At 35.2% G+C, this 18907-nt stretch overlaps 1 protein-coding gene across 6 annotated transcripts in view; it reads left to right on the plus strand.

Annotated features, from left to right (window-relative positions):
- Positions 1 to 18907, plus strand: part of SNCA (synuclein alpha) — a 144591-nt gene that overhangs the window by 12980 nt on the left and 112704 nt on the right. For all 6 annotated transcript variants that reach the window (XM_028117774.2, XM_028117773.2, XM_028117777.2 and 3 more), the window contains exon 4: positions 5660 to 5802. In XM_028117774.2, coding sequence (XP_027973575.1) covers positions 5660 to 5802 — 143 coding nt within the window. The remainder of the gene's footprint in view (positions 1 to 5659; positions 5803 to 18907) is intronic.

The following is an 18907-nucleotide window of genomic DNA, read 5'->3' on the forward strand; positions in this document are numbered from 1 at the left end:
CCAAGAAAAAGAATTTCTCCCAGTTAGATAATCTCATGATAAAATCTAAATATCTTTTCCTTATACCTTAGCTATTTGATCTCAGTTCATTATTGTTGCAGTTGTCAACTTAATGCATTATGTTATAGAAAAAAATGAGAGTGTATTTAATCTGCATGTACTGAATGACATGTCTTTCAAGCTGCTTTAAAAAATAGATGTTGATAAAAGCTTACTTAATTTTTTTTCTCATGAAAGTATGGTATAAATAATTTCCTATTATTGGAGATTTTCTGAGTTTTGGTTCTTATAAACAGAAATTTGTTACATGATAATGAACACAACTAATTTCAACATGTTATAATTTATCAAAATGTTTTATAATATAAATTTATTTTCCTCAGATATACAATTTGTACAATTCAAAGCTAGATCGTTTTAATTTTATGATTGTATTTAAGATCAAAGATTGGATTTACTGTATCTATTTGAAAAGTTGGTGCCGCATTTTCTTTCTGAAATTTTATTTTTGACTTAAAGCCAAATTAAATCTAATTATCAAAGTTAATGAATAAATTACAGAATACACAAAATTCCTTTTAATTCGTTCAAAATAATTTATTGAGTATCTGCTGTGAAATAATACAAAGAAAAATAACTGGCTCTCTGATTTTAATGAACTTTAAATAGGCTGGTGGGGGTGGAGAGACACACTGGGAAATGAATAATTCTGGCACAATGTAAACAGTTCCAGAGCAGAGATGTATCTAAAATTTTACAAGATCACAGGAGGAGAAACAGGACACTTGTTGGGAGGAAGGTTTTTTAATATAGAATTTGACATTTGAGGTGGGTTTTAACAGCAGCTTGAATTTGCTGAGTAAACAGATAGGGAGATATCTGAGAAGGATCAAAGCTTCTGGCCAGACAAAGCTATATGAACAAAATTGAGAAAGACTGGCACATTTAGGGGAGAACATAAAATATTATACTATGATTAGTTGGCCGGAAGGTATCCTTTTTGATCCTGGTTATAAGGTCTTTTCCCTTAAAAATGAATATCATTTATTAGATGAAAAATCTTACCAATTTGAATGGGTCTTACTTCCTTTTGTTTTGTCACCCTTTTGTTTGGCATGTCAATTAACAGAGAAATAGTGTAAAAGTCCTTAACAGGGGGCACAGGGGCTCAAGATGACTGGATAATCCACTAGGTGAACAAGTCCTACAGTACTCTTTGAAAATGTGTCTGTCATTGCTACAAGTACACTCTGTCATTTTGTAATGTAACTAATTTACTTATTCTTACAATGATAAAACCTGATGAAATTATGATAAAGTACAAAGTGCATTTGACTGTGAAGTTTATGTGCATTAAAAATAAATTAATGTATATACATATACAAAGAATGGTCTAGATATTATAAAAATAACCTTTCATGGCTGGTAGAAAAATCATGAATCTGTAAAAAGATCAAAATTTCCTCTTGTCTTTGAGATATTGTAACAATAAAATGTTCATTTTTCAAGCAAAATTTTCTATTCATGTTCTTGGAAAAGAAAAAAAATGACAAGTTAAAGCTCACAATTCACTATTTTTGAAGGATCAACATTCTGGAAATGTTTAAAAACATGAAATCTCCAGTATAGCTTCTCACTGGCATTTAAATTGAACTTTGCATTGGGAATACCCATTACATGTTAGGAGGCATCAACTATATCCCCAGAAGTGGCAAAAGGCAAATATAAAGCAACACCTTCTGAGGACTCTTCCTGATTTTAGAATCTAGGGTCACTTCAGCTTCCCCACATTGCCCAGAACTAAAGAGTAAGTATCTGTTCTTGCAGACCACCTTACTTCCCTGACCTGCTATCAAAATCCAGTTGCTTTGTCCACATTATTCAATCATTGGCCTTCTGCAATGGGTGACATGCAATCTGTACTATAATCATGTGACTAGCATATAACATTTGCCAACTTAACAGCTGACAGTGCAGCTCAGCCAATTCCTTGGGCTGGGGATTATCTGGAGAGGATGTACACAAGCATAAAGCATAACCAAAAAAAAAAAAAAGTGTCTCTATTTACTTAGAAGAGGGCCTGAGAAAAATTACCACTCAAAACCCCAAATTCCTGAAATCTGGGAAAAAAGCAGAAAAAGAGTTTGTAAGGCAAAAAGGAAAGAAGGCTAACATTACATAGATGGACATAAGAGATGCAAGATATAGGCTTTATGAGTATAAATGTTATAAGGTTTTGATGAAGAGCAGTTGTTTTATTGCTCTATTTACCTTGAGTTATTAAAAGAGCAGAAGCTCTTGTTTTTCATAGAACTCTTCATTTAATTGAAACAAACTATTTTTTATTGGAGTTTCTTTTATTTGGCAATTGCATGGAGGTAATAGAGAAAGATTAATTCAACAATTATATCAGATATAGTCTTGGAGAATTTTTTTTTTAAAGGAGTGAAAGCCTTTTTTTATTTTTTTATTATTTTTATTTTTTTTAAAGATTTTTATTTATTTGAGAGAGAGAGAATGAGAGATAGAGAGCACGAGAGGGAAGAGGGTCAGAGGGAGAAGCAGACTCCCTGCTGAGCAGGGAGCCTGATGTGGGACTCGATCCCGGGACTCCAGGATCATGACCTGAGCCGAAGGCAGTCGCTTAACCAACTGAGCCACCCAGGCGCCCTTGGAGAATTTTTTATATGAGGTTAAGTCTGCTTCTAAATCTAATGCAAACTATTTACACTGTCTTCTCTAAATGTTTAAATTATTTAAAAAAATCTACTGAATCACCATATTGTATTTTGTTTTGTGAAAAGAAATTATAAGTTTGCTCAACAAACTTCGTTTTTATACTTAATTCCTAGCTCTTTTGTTGCCATTAAAATTGTTGAAAATCAACATTTTTATTAAAAACCCTGTTTCAACCACTTGACGTTTGATAAAAGGACCAAAATTTCTTCATAACCATCCCTTTAGAGTAAGGGATGTTTGTTCATTTTTTTTGTCTTTTTAAGTTTTTATTTTAATTCCAGTTAGTAAGCATATAGTGTTATATTAGTGTCAGGTATACAATATAGTGATTCAGTAATTCCGTACATCACCTGGTGCTCACCACGGGTGCACTCCTTAATCCCCATCACCTATTGAACCCACCCCCTACCCCTCTCCCCACCAATAACCGTTAGTTTATGCTCTATAATTAAGAGTCTGTTTCTTCATTTGTCTCTCTCTCTTTTCTTTCCCTTTGCTCATTTGTTTTGTTTCTTAAATTCTACGTTTAAAAAAATAAAAACATAAATTCCACATATGAGTGAAATCATATATTTGTCTTTCTCTGACTTATTTTACTTAGCATTATACTCTCTAGCTCCATCCATGTTGTTGCAAATGGCAAGATTTCATTCTTTTTTATGGCTGAATAATATTCCATTATATATGTGTATATATTAATTAATTATATCTTTATCCATTCATCAATCAGTGGACACTTGGGCTGCTTCCATTTCTTGGCTATTGTAAATAATGCTGCTATAAACTTCAGGGTGTGTGTATCCCTTTGAATTAGTGTTTTTGTATTCTACTGAGTAGATACTCAGTAGTGTGATTGCTGGATCATAGGGTAGTTCTATTTTTAACTTTCTGAGGGACCTCCATACTGTGTTCCACAGTGTCTGTACCAGTTTGCATTCCCACCAACAGTGAACAAGTGTTCCTTTTACTCCATATCCTGGCCAACACTTGTTTCTTGTGTTGTTGATTTTAGCCTGTCTGAGAGGTGTGAGGTGATATCTCATTGTAGTTTTGACTTGCATTTCCCTGATGGTAAGTGATGATGAATATCTTTTCATGTGTATTACCCTTTGGATGTGTTCTTTGGTGAAATGTCTGTTCATGTCTTCCGCCCATGTTTCAATTGTATTATTTGGTTTTGGGGTGTTAAGGTTTGTAAGTTCTTTATATATTTTGGATGCTAACCCTTCATTGGATACCTACGCAACCATAGGTTGCCTTTTGGTTTTGTTGATTGTTTCCTTTGCTGTGCAGAAGCTTTTTATTTTGATCTAGTCCTAATAATTAGTTTTGCTTTTATTTCTCTTGCCTCAGGAGACAAATCTAAGAAAAAAGTTGCTATGGCCACTGTCAAAGAAATTATTGCTTGTGTTCTTTTCTAGGATTTTTACGGTTTCAGTTCTCACATTTAGGTTTTTAATCCACTTTGACTTTATTTTTGTGAATGATATAAGAAACTGGTTCAGTTTCATTCTTTTGCATGTAGCTATCCAGTTTTCCCACCAGCATTTGTTGAAGACACTGTTTTTTTCACATTGGATATTCTTTCCTACTTTGTCAAAGATTAATTGACCATATAGTTGTGCGTTTATTTCTGGGCTTTCTATTCTGTTCTATTGATCTATGTGTCTGTTTTTGTGCCAGTACCATACTGTTCTGATCACTATAGCTTTGTAATATAACTTGAAGTCTGGAACTATGATGCCTCTAGTCTTGCTTTTTTTTTTTCAAGGTTGCTCTGGCTATTTGAAGTCTTTTTCAAATTTCAGAATTGTTGGCTCTAGTTCTGTGAAAATTGCTGTTGATATTTTGATAAGGATTGCATCAAATGTGTAGATTGTTTTGGGTAGTACAGACATTTTAACAATATTTGTTAAATCCAGGCCATAAGCATGGAAAGTCTTTCCATTTCTTTGTGTTGTCTTCACTTTCTTTCATCAGTGTTTTATAGTTTTCAGAGTGCAGAGCTTCCACCTCTTTAGTTACATTTATTCCTACATATCTTCTTATTTTTGGTGCAATTGTAAATGAGATTGTTTTCTTAATTTCTCTCTCTGCTGCTTCATTATTGGTGTATAGAAATGCAACAGGTTTCTGTAGATTGATTTTGTATCCTGTAACTTTATTGAATTTGTTTATCAATTCTAGTAGTTTTTTGGTGGCGTCTTTCAGGTTTTCTATATTTAGTATCATGTCATCTGTATTGTTCATTTCTGATGGTAACATGAGCAACTATGTGTTGTTAGTGTGACTCAGAAGGTGTAGTGAAAATCAACATGCTGGGTGAGATTAAAGAATTGATGTTGAAAATGAAATAAAGAAATACATACCTGATACCACAATAGCTGCATCTGTAATCATTGCCTTCTCTAAACTTTCCTTAGTAAAATGTTAATCAAACCTCAGCTGCTCAAAGGTTCTATTTGTGATCATTATACCTGAAGCACGTTTTACTATCTGCATGATTACAGCAGTATATCTTAGCAAAGATTTAATAGACTCTGAAAAACAAACTGAGGGTTCTAGAGGGGAGGGGGATGGGGTATGGGCCTGGTGATGGGTATTAAAGAGGGCACGTACTGCTTGGAGCACTGGGTGTTATATGCAAACAATGAGTCATGGAACACTACATCAAAAACTAATGATGTAATGTATGGTGATTAACATAACAATAAAAAATTTAAAGAAAAAAAGATTTAATGTTTGTCTAAGCCATACTCAGTTAAATATCTCTGAGGTTTTATTTCTTCTGACACTTCAGTTATTTATAGCACGTGCAAATACAGGTCTTTAGAAGTTGACAGCTAGTGGAAGTGAAATTGATTTCAGTCCCTGTTGTTCCACTGTCCCTTAATCTGTTGTTGTTCTGGACTTATCCCAGTGGCTGAGAAGACCAAAGAGCAAGTGACAAATGTTGGTGAGGCGGTGGTGACAGGGGTGACAGTGGTAGCACAGAAGACCGTGGAGGGAGCAGGGAGCATCGCAGCTGCCACCGGCTTTGGCAAAAAGGATCAGTTGGGCAAGGTATGGCTGCATACATTCTATGTTAATTTGTAAAGTCTCGGGATCACAGCACATTTTCATGGAAGGCACTAGGCAGGAATAAGATGCTTACTTGGGGGAGGGCTGACGGACCTTCTTCTCAAAAAAAAAAAAAAAGACTACTTTTATGTGTGTATTCTTTTTTGGAGGTACTAACCCAGATAAGTGCTATGAAAATTGTACAGTAATTATGATTGTTTCATTTTCTGGAAGAAAGTTAATGAAATGAACAATGTAATAAATACCAAAAGAAGAGTGACATTTCAGAAAGAAGGGGTGCTTTCATGTTAGCTATGAATCTTGAAATCTCTCTTTGTTGGGGTATAACCAATGCTTTGTGCCCAACTGACAAAGTGTCAAACTGAAGGTCTTTTGCTTGATTTCTTTATAATGACATCATCTCTTATTAAATGGCATATTTGCTTATCACATAGCAGTTCATTTGCAAATATATGTTTGTGGAGACAGAGTCAAATTGCATACCAACCAGAGATCATGGTTTTGGGGTGATTTAAAAATTTTCAGGAAAACTTTGTATTTTTGACAAATACGAGACTCTAGTAGGATTATACAAAAGATATTATAACTTTCATTTTAAACAGGTAAGTGATAGAAAATGAGGTGTCAACTGGAAGATGAAATTTCACAAATTTTGTGACCACAGCAGCAGAGATTTTTGCTATTTCCTTGGCACCATGACCTCCTTGCTATTCCTTGAACAAATCAAATACTCCCTTGCCCTGGTGCCTCCCTCTGTCTGGAAGGCTCTTCCCAGGTTATATGCTAGGCTCACTCCCTCATCTCAGGTGTTTGTTAAATGATACCTTCTCGGTGAGGCCTACCCTGACTTATTGGAGATTGGAACCACTCTCCTCACCTCTGGTGTTCCCAGTTTCCCTACTCTTTACTTTTTCCTTTTTTACATGTACCATTTTTAAGAATCATAAATGACTTACTTTTTTTAAAGAGTTCATTTATTTGAGAGAGAGTGAGAGAGCATGTGTGTGCCTGTGTGCAAACACCAGTGGGGGTGGGGCAGATGGAAAAGGAGAGAGAATCTCAAGCAGACTCTGCACTGAGCATGGAGCCCAATGTGGGGCTCAATCTCAAGACCTCAAACTCATGCTCTGAACCTAAGTCAAGAGTCTGGATGCTTAACCGACTGAGCCACCCAGGTGCCCCCAACTTACTTTTTATATATGTTCTTTAGTATTTTATTTGTACCCTCCTAAAATATAAGCCCCGTGAGGATGAAATATATTCATTTTGTTCACCGATATATCACAAGTGTCTAGAAGAGTACCTGACACCTGGTGGATAATTAGGCATATTTATTAAGAAGGAAAGGTAAGAAGAAATTAAGTGAATAAGGAAAGGTAAGAAGAAATTAAGTGATTAAGAGTGGTTTTTATTTCTGTGTCTAATAATTATATGCGTTGCATAGCAACTGTGGCTATTCAACTATCTGAAAGTTATAATCAAAATGGTTTTCAAATAGATATTTTGAAAACTCTGTAAGAAAGTAGCTTTATTTGCTGGCAAACTGCTCTGGATTGTTTCCACTCCATGTTATTCTATGTAGCAGGCTGCCTTGATTGATCATTAAAACACTGATAATGAAAAAGCAGGACTAAAAACCTGTGACATATTGAGATTTATCACAGGTATTTATATCATCTGGGCAATTGATGTTACTTATGGAAAATCTGGGCTGGGCTTCTACGGTAGTTCTTTAGCTAACGCGTAAATGTATGGTTAGTGAGAGGAGTGTTCCTTTGTCTAGTTTATGCTCTTCAAATAATCTTATTACTTACGCTAATAATTATACACATTTCTATTTTCTGTCTGAATTTATAATTATAGCTTTATTATATTTCAAAAGTTAAGAGGGATCTCTGCTATTAGTACAGAGGCAATTAACCTGTTAAATGTCCCAAGCCCTTCTCCAATCCCACAGAAGCTCTGGATTCTCTTCTCAGAAATGCACACAATAAAGGACTTGGGATCTTGGAAGCCCATCAACAGACAAAGCCCATGATTTAGACCAACCCTCTGATTGTACAGATAAGGAAAGTAGAATCTACAGAGGGGAGTGACAGTCCAAGGTCACATGCCAATTGTGACCGACTGCTTTTCCATCCACTATGTCACTTCCCCAACCACTTCCTCAAAACCTACCTTCCTTTTGGGGTTTATAAACTGAATTACAGGCTAGTTTTAAGTGGAAAAATTCTCTGCTTCAGAATATTAAGAAACCAGGGAAACATGTACCATTCCCTTCTCACCCCTATTTAAGGCATACCATGTAAATTGCAAATAAGGCATGAAAGTGCTTCATTTCTTATGAAATTGGGCTTTTTTATTTTTCTAAAAATATTGCTATTTATTTTAATACTTTAAAGCAGAAATCTAAACGATATGACAAAATTAACCATTTGGAGATATTTCTCTTATGGGTACTTATAAGTTCTTCCAAATTTTTAATATGAAAATGTAGTCATAAAAACCAGAAATTGCAGCATAGTTATAGGAAAAAAAAAGCCACATTAAACAGAGTTTAAATGGCTGATTTTCATCCCTGCTCTGTCACCAACAGGCTGGATGACTTTTTGAGGATCTCCTAAGACTCTTTCAATATGAGAAACTATACCAGAAAATTGTTAAAGCCTAATTTAGCAAAAACATTCTGAGTTTCTATTATAACTCAAGGAGTATGCTAATAATCTTTTCATTGTGGCCATATCTATGAAATGCCAAAAATCTTAGAGAGTTTAGATAAAATCTTTCAATTTGTTCATTATGAGATTTGAAGCAATGTAATTTCATCATTCAAACTCTGATCAAAATGATTCTGGTAAATGAAAATAAGCAGATTATTGTTGCTTTAACCACTTGTTAATGACTCCATTGGCATATTCATTCTCCATTCAAGAAATAATGCTTGCTCACTATGTGTCCAACACTTTGCTAGATATTGTGGTTAAAATGATGAGAAAACCGTACATGGTTTTTCTCTTCATTGAGCTTACAGTCTAGTGACAAAGGTTAATAATAATCATCTAATTACCACACAATAAGTATGCAGTTCTGTAAAATGCTGTGGAGTACATAATGCCGAGAATATCCCAGCCAGTATGGGGTAAGGGATAAGGGAGAGCATTGCAAAGGCTTCCCTGAGGAAGTGATGATGTCTGCATTGGGATCTAGAAAAGTGACTGGCAATTAATAAACAAGTGGGAGTTGGAAGAAAAACATTGTAGGCAAAAGTAACAACATGAAGAAATCTCATGTGGTAGGAGGGGTACCTTGGCAAGTCAAAGAGGACTGCAGTTGGAGCCATAGAAAATAAGGTAGAAGAAGCTGGAGAAATATGCAGGGGTCACAACCTGGTTGGTCATGTTGACAATGTTGGTCTTTATTCTAAGAATGAAGGAACCTATTAAAAAAATTTTTAAGCAAGGATGTCAGGTTATAATTTTGCATATTGAAAAGATGTCTCTGCTTGCCAGGCAGGAAAGAGATTAAAGGGAGGGAAGAGTGGAAACCAGGGACCAGTTAGTGGGCTGGATGGAAAGAGGAGATGACTGTATATTCTAAGGTGTAGGTGGGGGGAAGAAAAAGAAATGGATTAATTTAAAGCCTATGTAGGAGGTAATATCAACAAGATTTGGTGGTGCATTTCATAAGGCTTGGGGGAAGAGGGATGTGGTTGGCAGGACTACTGGGTGTTAGCTCGTTGAAGTGGATTAATGGCTGTGCCATTCTCTTGGCAGTGGTGCCTCTCTTAAATATCAGCAACACTGCAAAGGGAGTGGCTGCATTGATGTTTAGCCCTCGTGTCCTTTGAGGATATTTGGCCCGTTACTCCCTGATTGATAGTGGATCAAATCTTTTTTCTTTCTTCCCTCCTTCCCTTTCTCCTTTTCTCCTTCCCTTTTTCCTTTCCTTCTTTCCTTCCTTTCCTCTTTTCTTTCTTTCCACCCTTTGGTCTTGTCTGTCTTTCTTTCTTTCTTTCTTTCTTTCTTTCTTTCTTTCTTTATTTCTTTCTTTCTTTCTTTCTTTCTTTCTTTCTTTCTTTCCTTCCTTCCTTCCTTCCTTCCTTCCTTCCTTCCTTCCTTCCTTCCTTCCCTCCTTTCTTTCTTTCTTTCCCTCTCTCTTTCTCTCTTTCTCCAAGAACTCTAAAAGCTCATTTTGATTATCTGTTTTTATTTGCTAAATTCATCTCTTTGGGAATGTTTGCTTTGGTGTACTCTATCTCCTTTTGATGTTAACAGAGAGATATGATGACAGATACCTAAGTATTTTTTTAAATTTGAATTTCATATGAATGAAGCTATCTTTATTAATAATTTCTAATTATAATCATTAGATTAAAGGACAAAAGGGATGTCTTGAATTTTAAGAATTTGCTTTATCAAATATTATTAGCTCCTCTACTGAATACATTAGAATAATGCATCTACTAATCTATATTTTTGCCTATGTACACACAAGAGATTATCAGGTATACAGTTCATTTCCTGAAGCTCGTTCATTTGATTGGCATGGTAGAAACAAGCTGCAAATGCATTGGCAGAAATACTCAAGTTTTAAGTTCAAACAGTGGTATTATATAGACGGAATTTGTTTCCTACTTTTTTTTTACATTTTATTCACATTTATTTTCGCTTTTAGTGTGCTCACAGAAAATTAGAACACCCTAAGCAGGAGTTTAATAGCAATTTTTGTAAGCAAAGTTACATTCCATCTCTAAGTCAAATTGGCCAAAGTTTCTCCAGTATTACAAAATATGATAGACAAGATGCTACACAAAACCATTGCATCTGAAGATTTTTTCTTTTATTCTCAAATTGTTTCCTACTTCTATTGAGAACAAATTATCTGCTTGTACTAAGACTATTATAAACAAATGTAATGAGTAAGAGTTGCTCTGTAGTACATCTAGGTTTGCAATATGCAGCTGGTCACGACATTTGCTCCATCCCAACCCCTCAACAGTGCTTTGCATGTGGTTACTGCTCAAATAAATCCTTGCTGAACAAATGGGCATTTCTTTAATGCTATCTGGAATGCCCTAGAAGAGTTGGATCCTCAGTGTCCTTGAGGTCTATACTTTTGTATTTTTTAAAATTATTTATAGAGAGTGAAAGTTCTTCATATACCAGATAACCACTGCCTAACAAATAGTATAGCAGTAAGCTTCATTATCACATCCCATTTAGTCACAGACCTCCCTACAGAAATTAATAGGTTTCATGCAAGAAATAAGCTTGAAATATTTATAATCTCAGATGCTTGAAATATTCAAGTTCATCTGTTTATTATTTTTCTTCAGAATTAGAGTGAAGTGCCTAAACAGTGCCATTTTGAAAAAATTAGATCAGATTATAAGAAATTTTTACTATCCCCAGCACAGTTATCCAGAAAATATTGATTTCAGATGGATAGAAGCATGCATACTCTGTGCTGCTGCCTTAACTCATAAGAGGATAGCTAACCAAATGTGTGCTAGAGGAGTAAAACAAAGCAGGAATGTGACATTTTTTGTAACATTTAAGGGTCCTCCTTACTTCCTTTGATTTACCAGAGCGATCATGTTTAGCTTGATGCAGACTTATTTTTAAACACTTGAGTGTTATTGACCTTCTTAATAAATAATCAGATGATTGTTTGGATGTTGGATGGATGTTGACATAAGCTAACTCATTTATATTGATTTCACAAATAAGCCAAAGGTCACAGGCAATCTTTCAGATTTCTTTGAAGAAGCATACACATATCATAGGTGTAATCTTAATACTGATTTGTTTATAACAAGGTAACAAGAAATGTCAAGATTAGTGAAATATTCTGATTTATAGTACGTTCTTATTAAATGTTTAGTAATGATAAATCTAATATATTGTCTCAAATAATTGGAAATTTGAGTCTTGCTTTTGTGCTTGACCTCTGAAGATAACCAACATGACTGTTAGTTATATTTAAACCTAACGCAAAAGCTCTGTGGCACAGGGACTTGCCTGATGTGTACTTGTGGTGGGAGTGGCACAAACTATTAAGAGCATTATAATCTTAGGTTAAAGCATATTGTAATTAAAGAAAAAAACCCAATTGACCTGATTGATTTGTTTTTAACATGTATATAATCAGTAACCTTTTGTAATGTGGTATGTAAAAATCAATATTTTATGCTCATAGGAAAATCTACTAATATTACGTAAAGTCTCTCTACTTGGAAACACATCTATTGTGGTGGGCTTTCTTTGTATCTAATATTTCACTGGGCTCAGGATGGATGAATCATAATTCCTAATGACCCTTAATCTTGTAAGGTTGGAAAGGGGAAGTGCACAATCGTTATATAGGAAGTTGTAAGAAACTTAGGCTTATGATTAGGTTTTCATTAAAATTCAATATCACGTATTTAATGGGTACTTTGTATGTACTGGACACTCAGTTGGGCACTCCCAAGATTACAGAGGTGGATAACATATGCATGACTCCTGCCTTCAAGAAATGTGGTCTAGGCACAGCACCTGACATATTTACCCCTGGGAAAGAGGAGCATCTCTATTCTTGGAGAATGTGTCTGTATTTGTAACAAGTATATATCCATCATAGGGAAAAAAATCCTTTTTGTTAGGAATGAGAGAGACCTATACTCTCAATAAATATTATACTTTAAATTTTGTTTCTGTCAGCAGATTATGAAATTACCTCACACACATAAAAATAACAGTCACAATATTTTAGCTGTTTAGACAGAAACATAAAAATATTTCCACCTGAGTCTTAGCACCAGTAGTTAATAATGTGTAAGCATTATAACCCCACAATATATACATGACTACAAATCCAATTTCAATCTTCAAAGAACCAATTGTGATAGTAGTTTTGTTTGTTAGAAAATGTATTATAGGAAGAGTGTGACAGAACTGCTTCAAGGCACACCAGCAAACAGCTTTAACTCATATTTGTGAAATTGGCTTATTCCTTCATAAATGCTTAATATGAATTAAAATTCTACTGAATGCAATGTAAGAGCAATGACCATACTTTGGTGAATCAGTCTTCATTGTGAAGGTGGCTAACATCTCTTGCTAATGTCCCTTCACATGCAAAGAGAACATGATATTTTTGATAGTTTCATGAATCAGATATTATTATACATAGAATGATTTCAAACTTAGGTGTTTTCATTTTAAACCTCTGTTACCACCTGAGCCATATTTCCACCTTATAATTCAATGGAAAACCTGGAAAAAGAATATTAATATGTTTAGGTGACAGGAATAAAGGGAATAGACATATTTGTTTATTATGACATATAGTAGTCATTTCCCAAACTTCAATGATAACCAACTTTTCTGTTCCTAAAAAGTAAGAGTAATTTTATTTTTTGCCACTTCAAATACAGGCTTTTAGTTTTCCAATTTTCAGGGAGATATTTGATGGTGTTGTTTGCTTTATCAAGAGAAAATAGGAATTCAAGATACACAAAAATCTAGGACAAAATATGTTTACTTGAATTCAAAGGAACAGAAATAAGGTAAATGAGATGCCAATTGTCTTTTGCATGCAAATACATAATTATAGAACTAGAGTTGAATGATACATCTCATCAACCCAATTGTTCCATGATAAGCATAGAAAATAAGTAATTTGTCAACTAAAATAGGAAGTAATTCTTTTATAAGAAATTTTATCAAAGCTTTGCAAAACATTTAAATATTTAAGTTACAATTTAAATATTCCTCTTTATCAGGTGATTCTGGAATCACTAAACAGTTATTTTGAAAATTCTCAAAGTAGTATTTAATTCTTAATGAAGCTATAGTATACATTAATACAAGGAACAGAAATTATGTTTGTTGAATAAACGAATGAATGAATAAAAAATTTTTTAAAGAAGGAATGTATATTTTATCTTCCTGATTAGAGGTAGAAACTGTCTTACTCTTTTTTTGTGTTCCTCACACTAACAAAATATAATAAATCTATCTGGAACTCAATTCATAAGAATAAATTCAGTTGACAGCTTTGTAAATTGTGAAGAATAATGTGAACTTTTAATTTAAGAATTTTAGAACTTAAGAATAGAATTTAACTGTCTGCCAAACCATAATAGTAAATCACCTCCAATGCACACATATATACACTTTATCCTGTTCGATTGTTGGAAATCTTCAAACGATTGGAGAATTGGACCTTCGATATTTCGATTTCATGCCACAAAAGTTTTCTGAGAATGTACATACCGTTTTGTCTTAAGGGTCCAGTTTTTGGTCAGTAGCTTGTGTGTTATTTGCTATCTAGTGAAACCGGAGAAGGCATGTACTCTTACCAATGTCACTGAGTTTGGAGATTAATACAGTTGTCATGCAAAGCATACAGTGGTATTAAAAATACCTCATCTTCAGTTTTTAACATTATGATGTATGTAAGGTAGGCACCTTTAAAAAATAATCTCATCTAAATAACTAATGCCTGCTTAAAATAATCCTTTTATGGTGTTCTTCCTGCAAAGGAAAACTAACACTTGTGAGTTTCAAAAAAAAAACGCAGTTCACAAGTTTTCTAATTAAAGCTGCCCTATATCTGTTCTTTGACTCATCATGATAGCCAGCTGGCCTTTATCTTTATACTGGGTTCCTGGTTTATCTATGTCATTTGATTGGGTCATGTGTATAGGTCCTGTTACGGCTCAGTATGCACAGCATGAGCTTTAAGTAGGGAACGTGGAATTGGTCTTGTCTCTCTCCTTCTGCTGGATGATGTCATCTCACCCCTCTAAGCACGGATTTTCTCATCTGTGAAATAAAAGTGTTGGATTAAATGAGTTCAGAATGTTTTGAGTATGTTTAATGGCTTGAATTTTAGGCCAGTTTGTTCAATTATGCATTGCCAGACCTCTGGCAGCTCATTTAACCTTTCTAAACCAAAGTTACTCGAGTGTCTCTAACTGGCCAGCCACCGCACAATCAGTGTGAATGAAATGAGATCATGCAGATAAAAAATAGTCAGTTGTGATATGTTATACAGTGAGGATATTTTGTTGAGAAGAACCTGCATTTTCTTTGAGTTGTGCTAGATATATGATTATAGGTTTTGTTCGTGTAAGTAAATTGTAAACACAGAAAGTGGAAAAACCATTCAATGAACATCCTACTTTATTTAGCTAAGTAAAATGAAGTCACATTACTATTATTTTTCCTTTGATTTCCCCAGTGTGGTTCTATTGAATATTATACACACGTAATTAGAAAGAAATAATTTTGGGAAATACTGGAGTAAACAAAAAAAATTTCTCTTTTAAACAGAAGAAAATCCCAGAGCCCTAATATCTTGTTAGGGATAGAGTTGCTGTCTTTTCTAATGTCTTCTTAATGTCAAACCCATGGAGAGTAGGTCTGGGTGTTTAGTGGAGGTCAGGTTTAAGATGCCCCAGGTTGACTGAAACTGTCCCCACTCACTCTTTTTGTCCTTTTCTTAATAAGGCTGGTATTTAGGTCCTGGGTTAGAGATATTTAGAGATTATCGGGACTCAGCACCTCATATCTAAATCCTATTCTTTTATAGCCATTTTCTGTAAGATCTCTTGGACAAGGCCAAAGAAATGACTTTCTTCATTCATATGACATTCATATGAAACTTTTGTACCAAATCCAGATGAAGCTCCCTTCTGACCTGGATAGGGACAGGTCTAAGAATTGGCTGTGTTATCTTGGCCCCTTCCCTTATACTTAAAGGCAGGATGGGGTGCATGGGTGGCTCAGTTGGTTAAGCATCTGCCTTCTGCTCAGGTCATGATCCTGGAGTCCTGGGATCAAGCCCTGCATCGGGCTCCCTGCTCAGCAGGGAGTCTGCTCCTCCCCCTGCTCATGTTTTTTTTCTCTCTCTCTCACTCACTCTCTCTCTGAAATAAATAAATAAAATCTTAAAAAGAAAAAAAGGCAGGAAGGTCCATGGAAGGGAAGGAGGCCAGAGAGTTTTTCCTGAAGCTAATTTTGTATGCCAGAACTTTCTAGAATGGGAGCAATTCCAGAAGTGTACAATCCCAAACTTACCTGATTTTGACACCTTCATGACAAGCACTAAGGCTTAGTTTATGGTCTTTAAGGCCTTGCATTTAATCTTATTTTAGTTATTTCCAGGGTAAAACAGACTCATTATATAAATATTCAACCAAATACAAGATTTGTATGTTGCCAGAGCTTAACATCAGCTCAAGTTTCCTCTCCCCAAGTTCACTTGAAAATGGGATAATATGTCTGCAAAGGGGGAAAGTAGGAGGGATAGGAATAGCAATATCCTTGCTCTTGATCGGGACTGGTTTTCAGTCAGCACAGCCACTAATGTCCCAGAGTGCCTCTCTGATGTGGTACATTATATGTCTAAATGTGCCCACCCGTCCCCTCCTAACCTCAGGGTCGAGGACAACTATGCTCTCCTGTCACTCCCTGCCTCTGTCCTCCACACCTGGCCACCAGGTCCTGTGTACTCTTCTTTCTGCCTAATCTGGACTCAGGAAAAACCTAGGAATCTCCACCACACCAGCCTCAACTCTCAGGGATCAGGAGATGTGGGGGTGAGGCGACTGAGATTAAACTCTCCATCTTGGTATGTTAGCCCCCCATGTCTCTGTGGTTATTTGCCTACACTCTTTTGGCACTGGGAAAGCTAGCAGGTCCTGCTTTTCAGGCAGAATCCCACCAGGGAATGAGATGTGAGCCTTCCCAGTGCACAGACCTTTCCAAGCTCATGAGTAACCACTTGTCTCCATAGAGAAGGGTTCAAGGCAAAAGACAGATTCCCACACTCCCACTAATACTTTCCTTCAAATCTATTTTCCTGGAAATGTCTCTTCTCTTTTTAAACTTTACTGATGGGGGTGGGGGGGGGCGCCTGGGTGGCTCAGTCGTTAAGCGTCTGCCTTCGGCTCAGGTCATGATTCCAGGTCCTGGGATCGAGCCCCACATCGGGCTCCCTGCTCGGTGGGAAGCCTGCTTCTCCCTCTCCCGCTTCCACTGCTTGTGTTCCCTCTCTCGCTGTGTCTCTCTCTGTCAAATAAATAAATAAAATCTGTAAAAATAAATAAATAAATAAATAAACTTTACTGATGGGAAAATAATGAAAGGGCCCGCACTTGAACTTTTATAATTTAGTTTCATTGTCTCAAATGGAAGCTTATTTCATAGCAATCCTTGCACCTCCTGTTTAGATAGGGGATAGGGAATTACCTATTAGAGCTATTACCCAAGGTCACCATGCCCTCAGTTGGTGTTTCACATTACTAGCAGCTTTATGTGAGAGTTGTCCATTTAATCACTAGCAATATGGTTGGAGAGTAAGTTGATACAAATCATTCTTGAGGACATGTTGGAAATCTATATTAAAAGCACTGAAATTATGGATAGTCTCTGAATCAACAGTTTCACTTCTAAGAGTTTAAATGATCATGAATTTAAATATAAGGATAGCATTGATTGTAATGTTAAGTTGAAAAAAAAGTTAGACATTTGACAGTAGGGTCTTAGATAAGGTTGATAAGGCCTAAGATATGGTTGATCCATACAGTGGTATGCTGAGCAGCCATTAAAATGCTGACAGAGAAGAATATTTAATAGAGTGGAAGGATGCTCTTGTTGCATTAGGTGAAAAGAACAGATTACCAAACAATATGAACAGTTTTTATAGTATTACCTATTTTTATTTAAAAAACAATCTGTGCATGATATATGTATATATAAAGACCTGAAGTAAATGCACCAGGCTCTCAGTTTTTCTCAATGAAGCACACTCAGCATTTCCAGCTGGATAATACTTTGCTTTGGGGAACTCTCACATTCACTGTAGAAAGTGTCCCAGCCTTAGACATTGCTTGTGAGATGTCAGTAATGCTCCCCAGGCATTACAGCGACCACAGAAAGTCCTCCCACGTTGTCCTTGAGGAAACACTGCAATAGACGATTTCTGGGTCATGGATTACAGTCATTTTATTGTCTCCCCTTGCTTATTTATATTTTTGTCGATTTCCTTTAACAAGTATGTATTAAACTCATAACAATAGCATAATAAATAGTATTTATAATATTCCATTCTATTTGACACTTATGTGACTAAGCATTCTGCTGCTTTCACCACAATTAGAACTTAAAGAGGCTAATTTTCCTTCTTAGTGTCTCAGTTCTGTTTACATTTGTTCAACTAATTAAAAAAAAATCAGCTTCATGGGTACTTAAAAGTACAGTTACACATTTGTCATTCATCCATTCACCTATTTATTCATCAGCTCATCTGGTCCGTATTTGTTGAAGTCATGCTCTGTGTAAGATGCTATTCTAGGCAGCATCAGAAATATAGTGATATTCAAAACCAATTTCTTGTACTGTAGGCATTTAAATCAAACTCTTAATCATGATGAGTATATGTAGGAGTTTCTTAGTCTACTAATGTTATAGACTTTGCTTGAAGATTTCTTCCCCAACCCCTTTGTCTTTCCTTCAAGTTTGAAGTAAGGCTGTCTCTGAGTGAAGTATCATAGCACTAATAGTCTTTTATTATTTCTCAAAAAAAAAAAATCTGGTATAGTCTTGTATTTATTTTTCTTGATCCCAATTATCAAACCAAATTAAAATACTATTTCAGCATTGTCTTTTTGCTATCAAATAATACTGGGTACCACATCCAAATTTCAAGATAAATTTTAACAAAGATTTTTGAGGAGTAATGGGTTGTATTGCCTGAATGAATGTAATACTTTATTCTTTCATTTTTAGCAAGTTTATCTGATCAAATGGGACCTTACAATTTGACTTTGCAAAATTGTAATACAGATCTTTTGGACTCTGGGAAAGCTATCATCATCTTATTTTTACGTATCCTCAAAACTTTGCCTTTCTCGTTTCAGTATGCTTTATCCACAGCATGCCCCAATCCCTAAGCTTGCAAATAACTTTTAATGTTTTTATTAACCTGATAACATATAGAAAGTTGTAAAACTATATTTTTTGGTAGACTTTTTTTTTCTGTAGTTTATTTCTATTGCAATTAGATAAGTCCATCCATAGTGTATAGTTTATTTTAT

This window comes from Eumetopias jubatus, unplaced genomic scaffold (genome assembly GCF_037043125.1).
Source record: "Eumetopias jubatus isolate StellerSeaLion01/CBP00866 unplaced genomic scaffold, mEumJub1_p1.0 scaffold_2, whole genome shotgun sequence".
Lineage (NCBI taxonomy): Eukaryota > Metazoa > Chordata > Mammalia > Carnivora > Otariidae > Eumetopias > Eumetopias jubatus.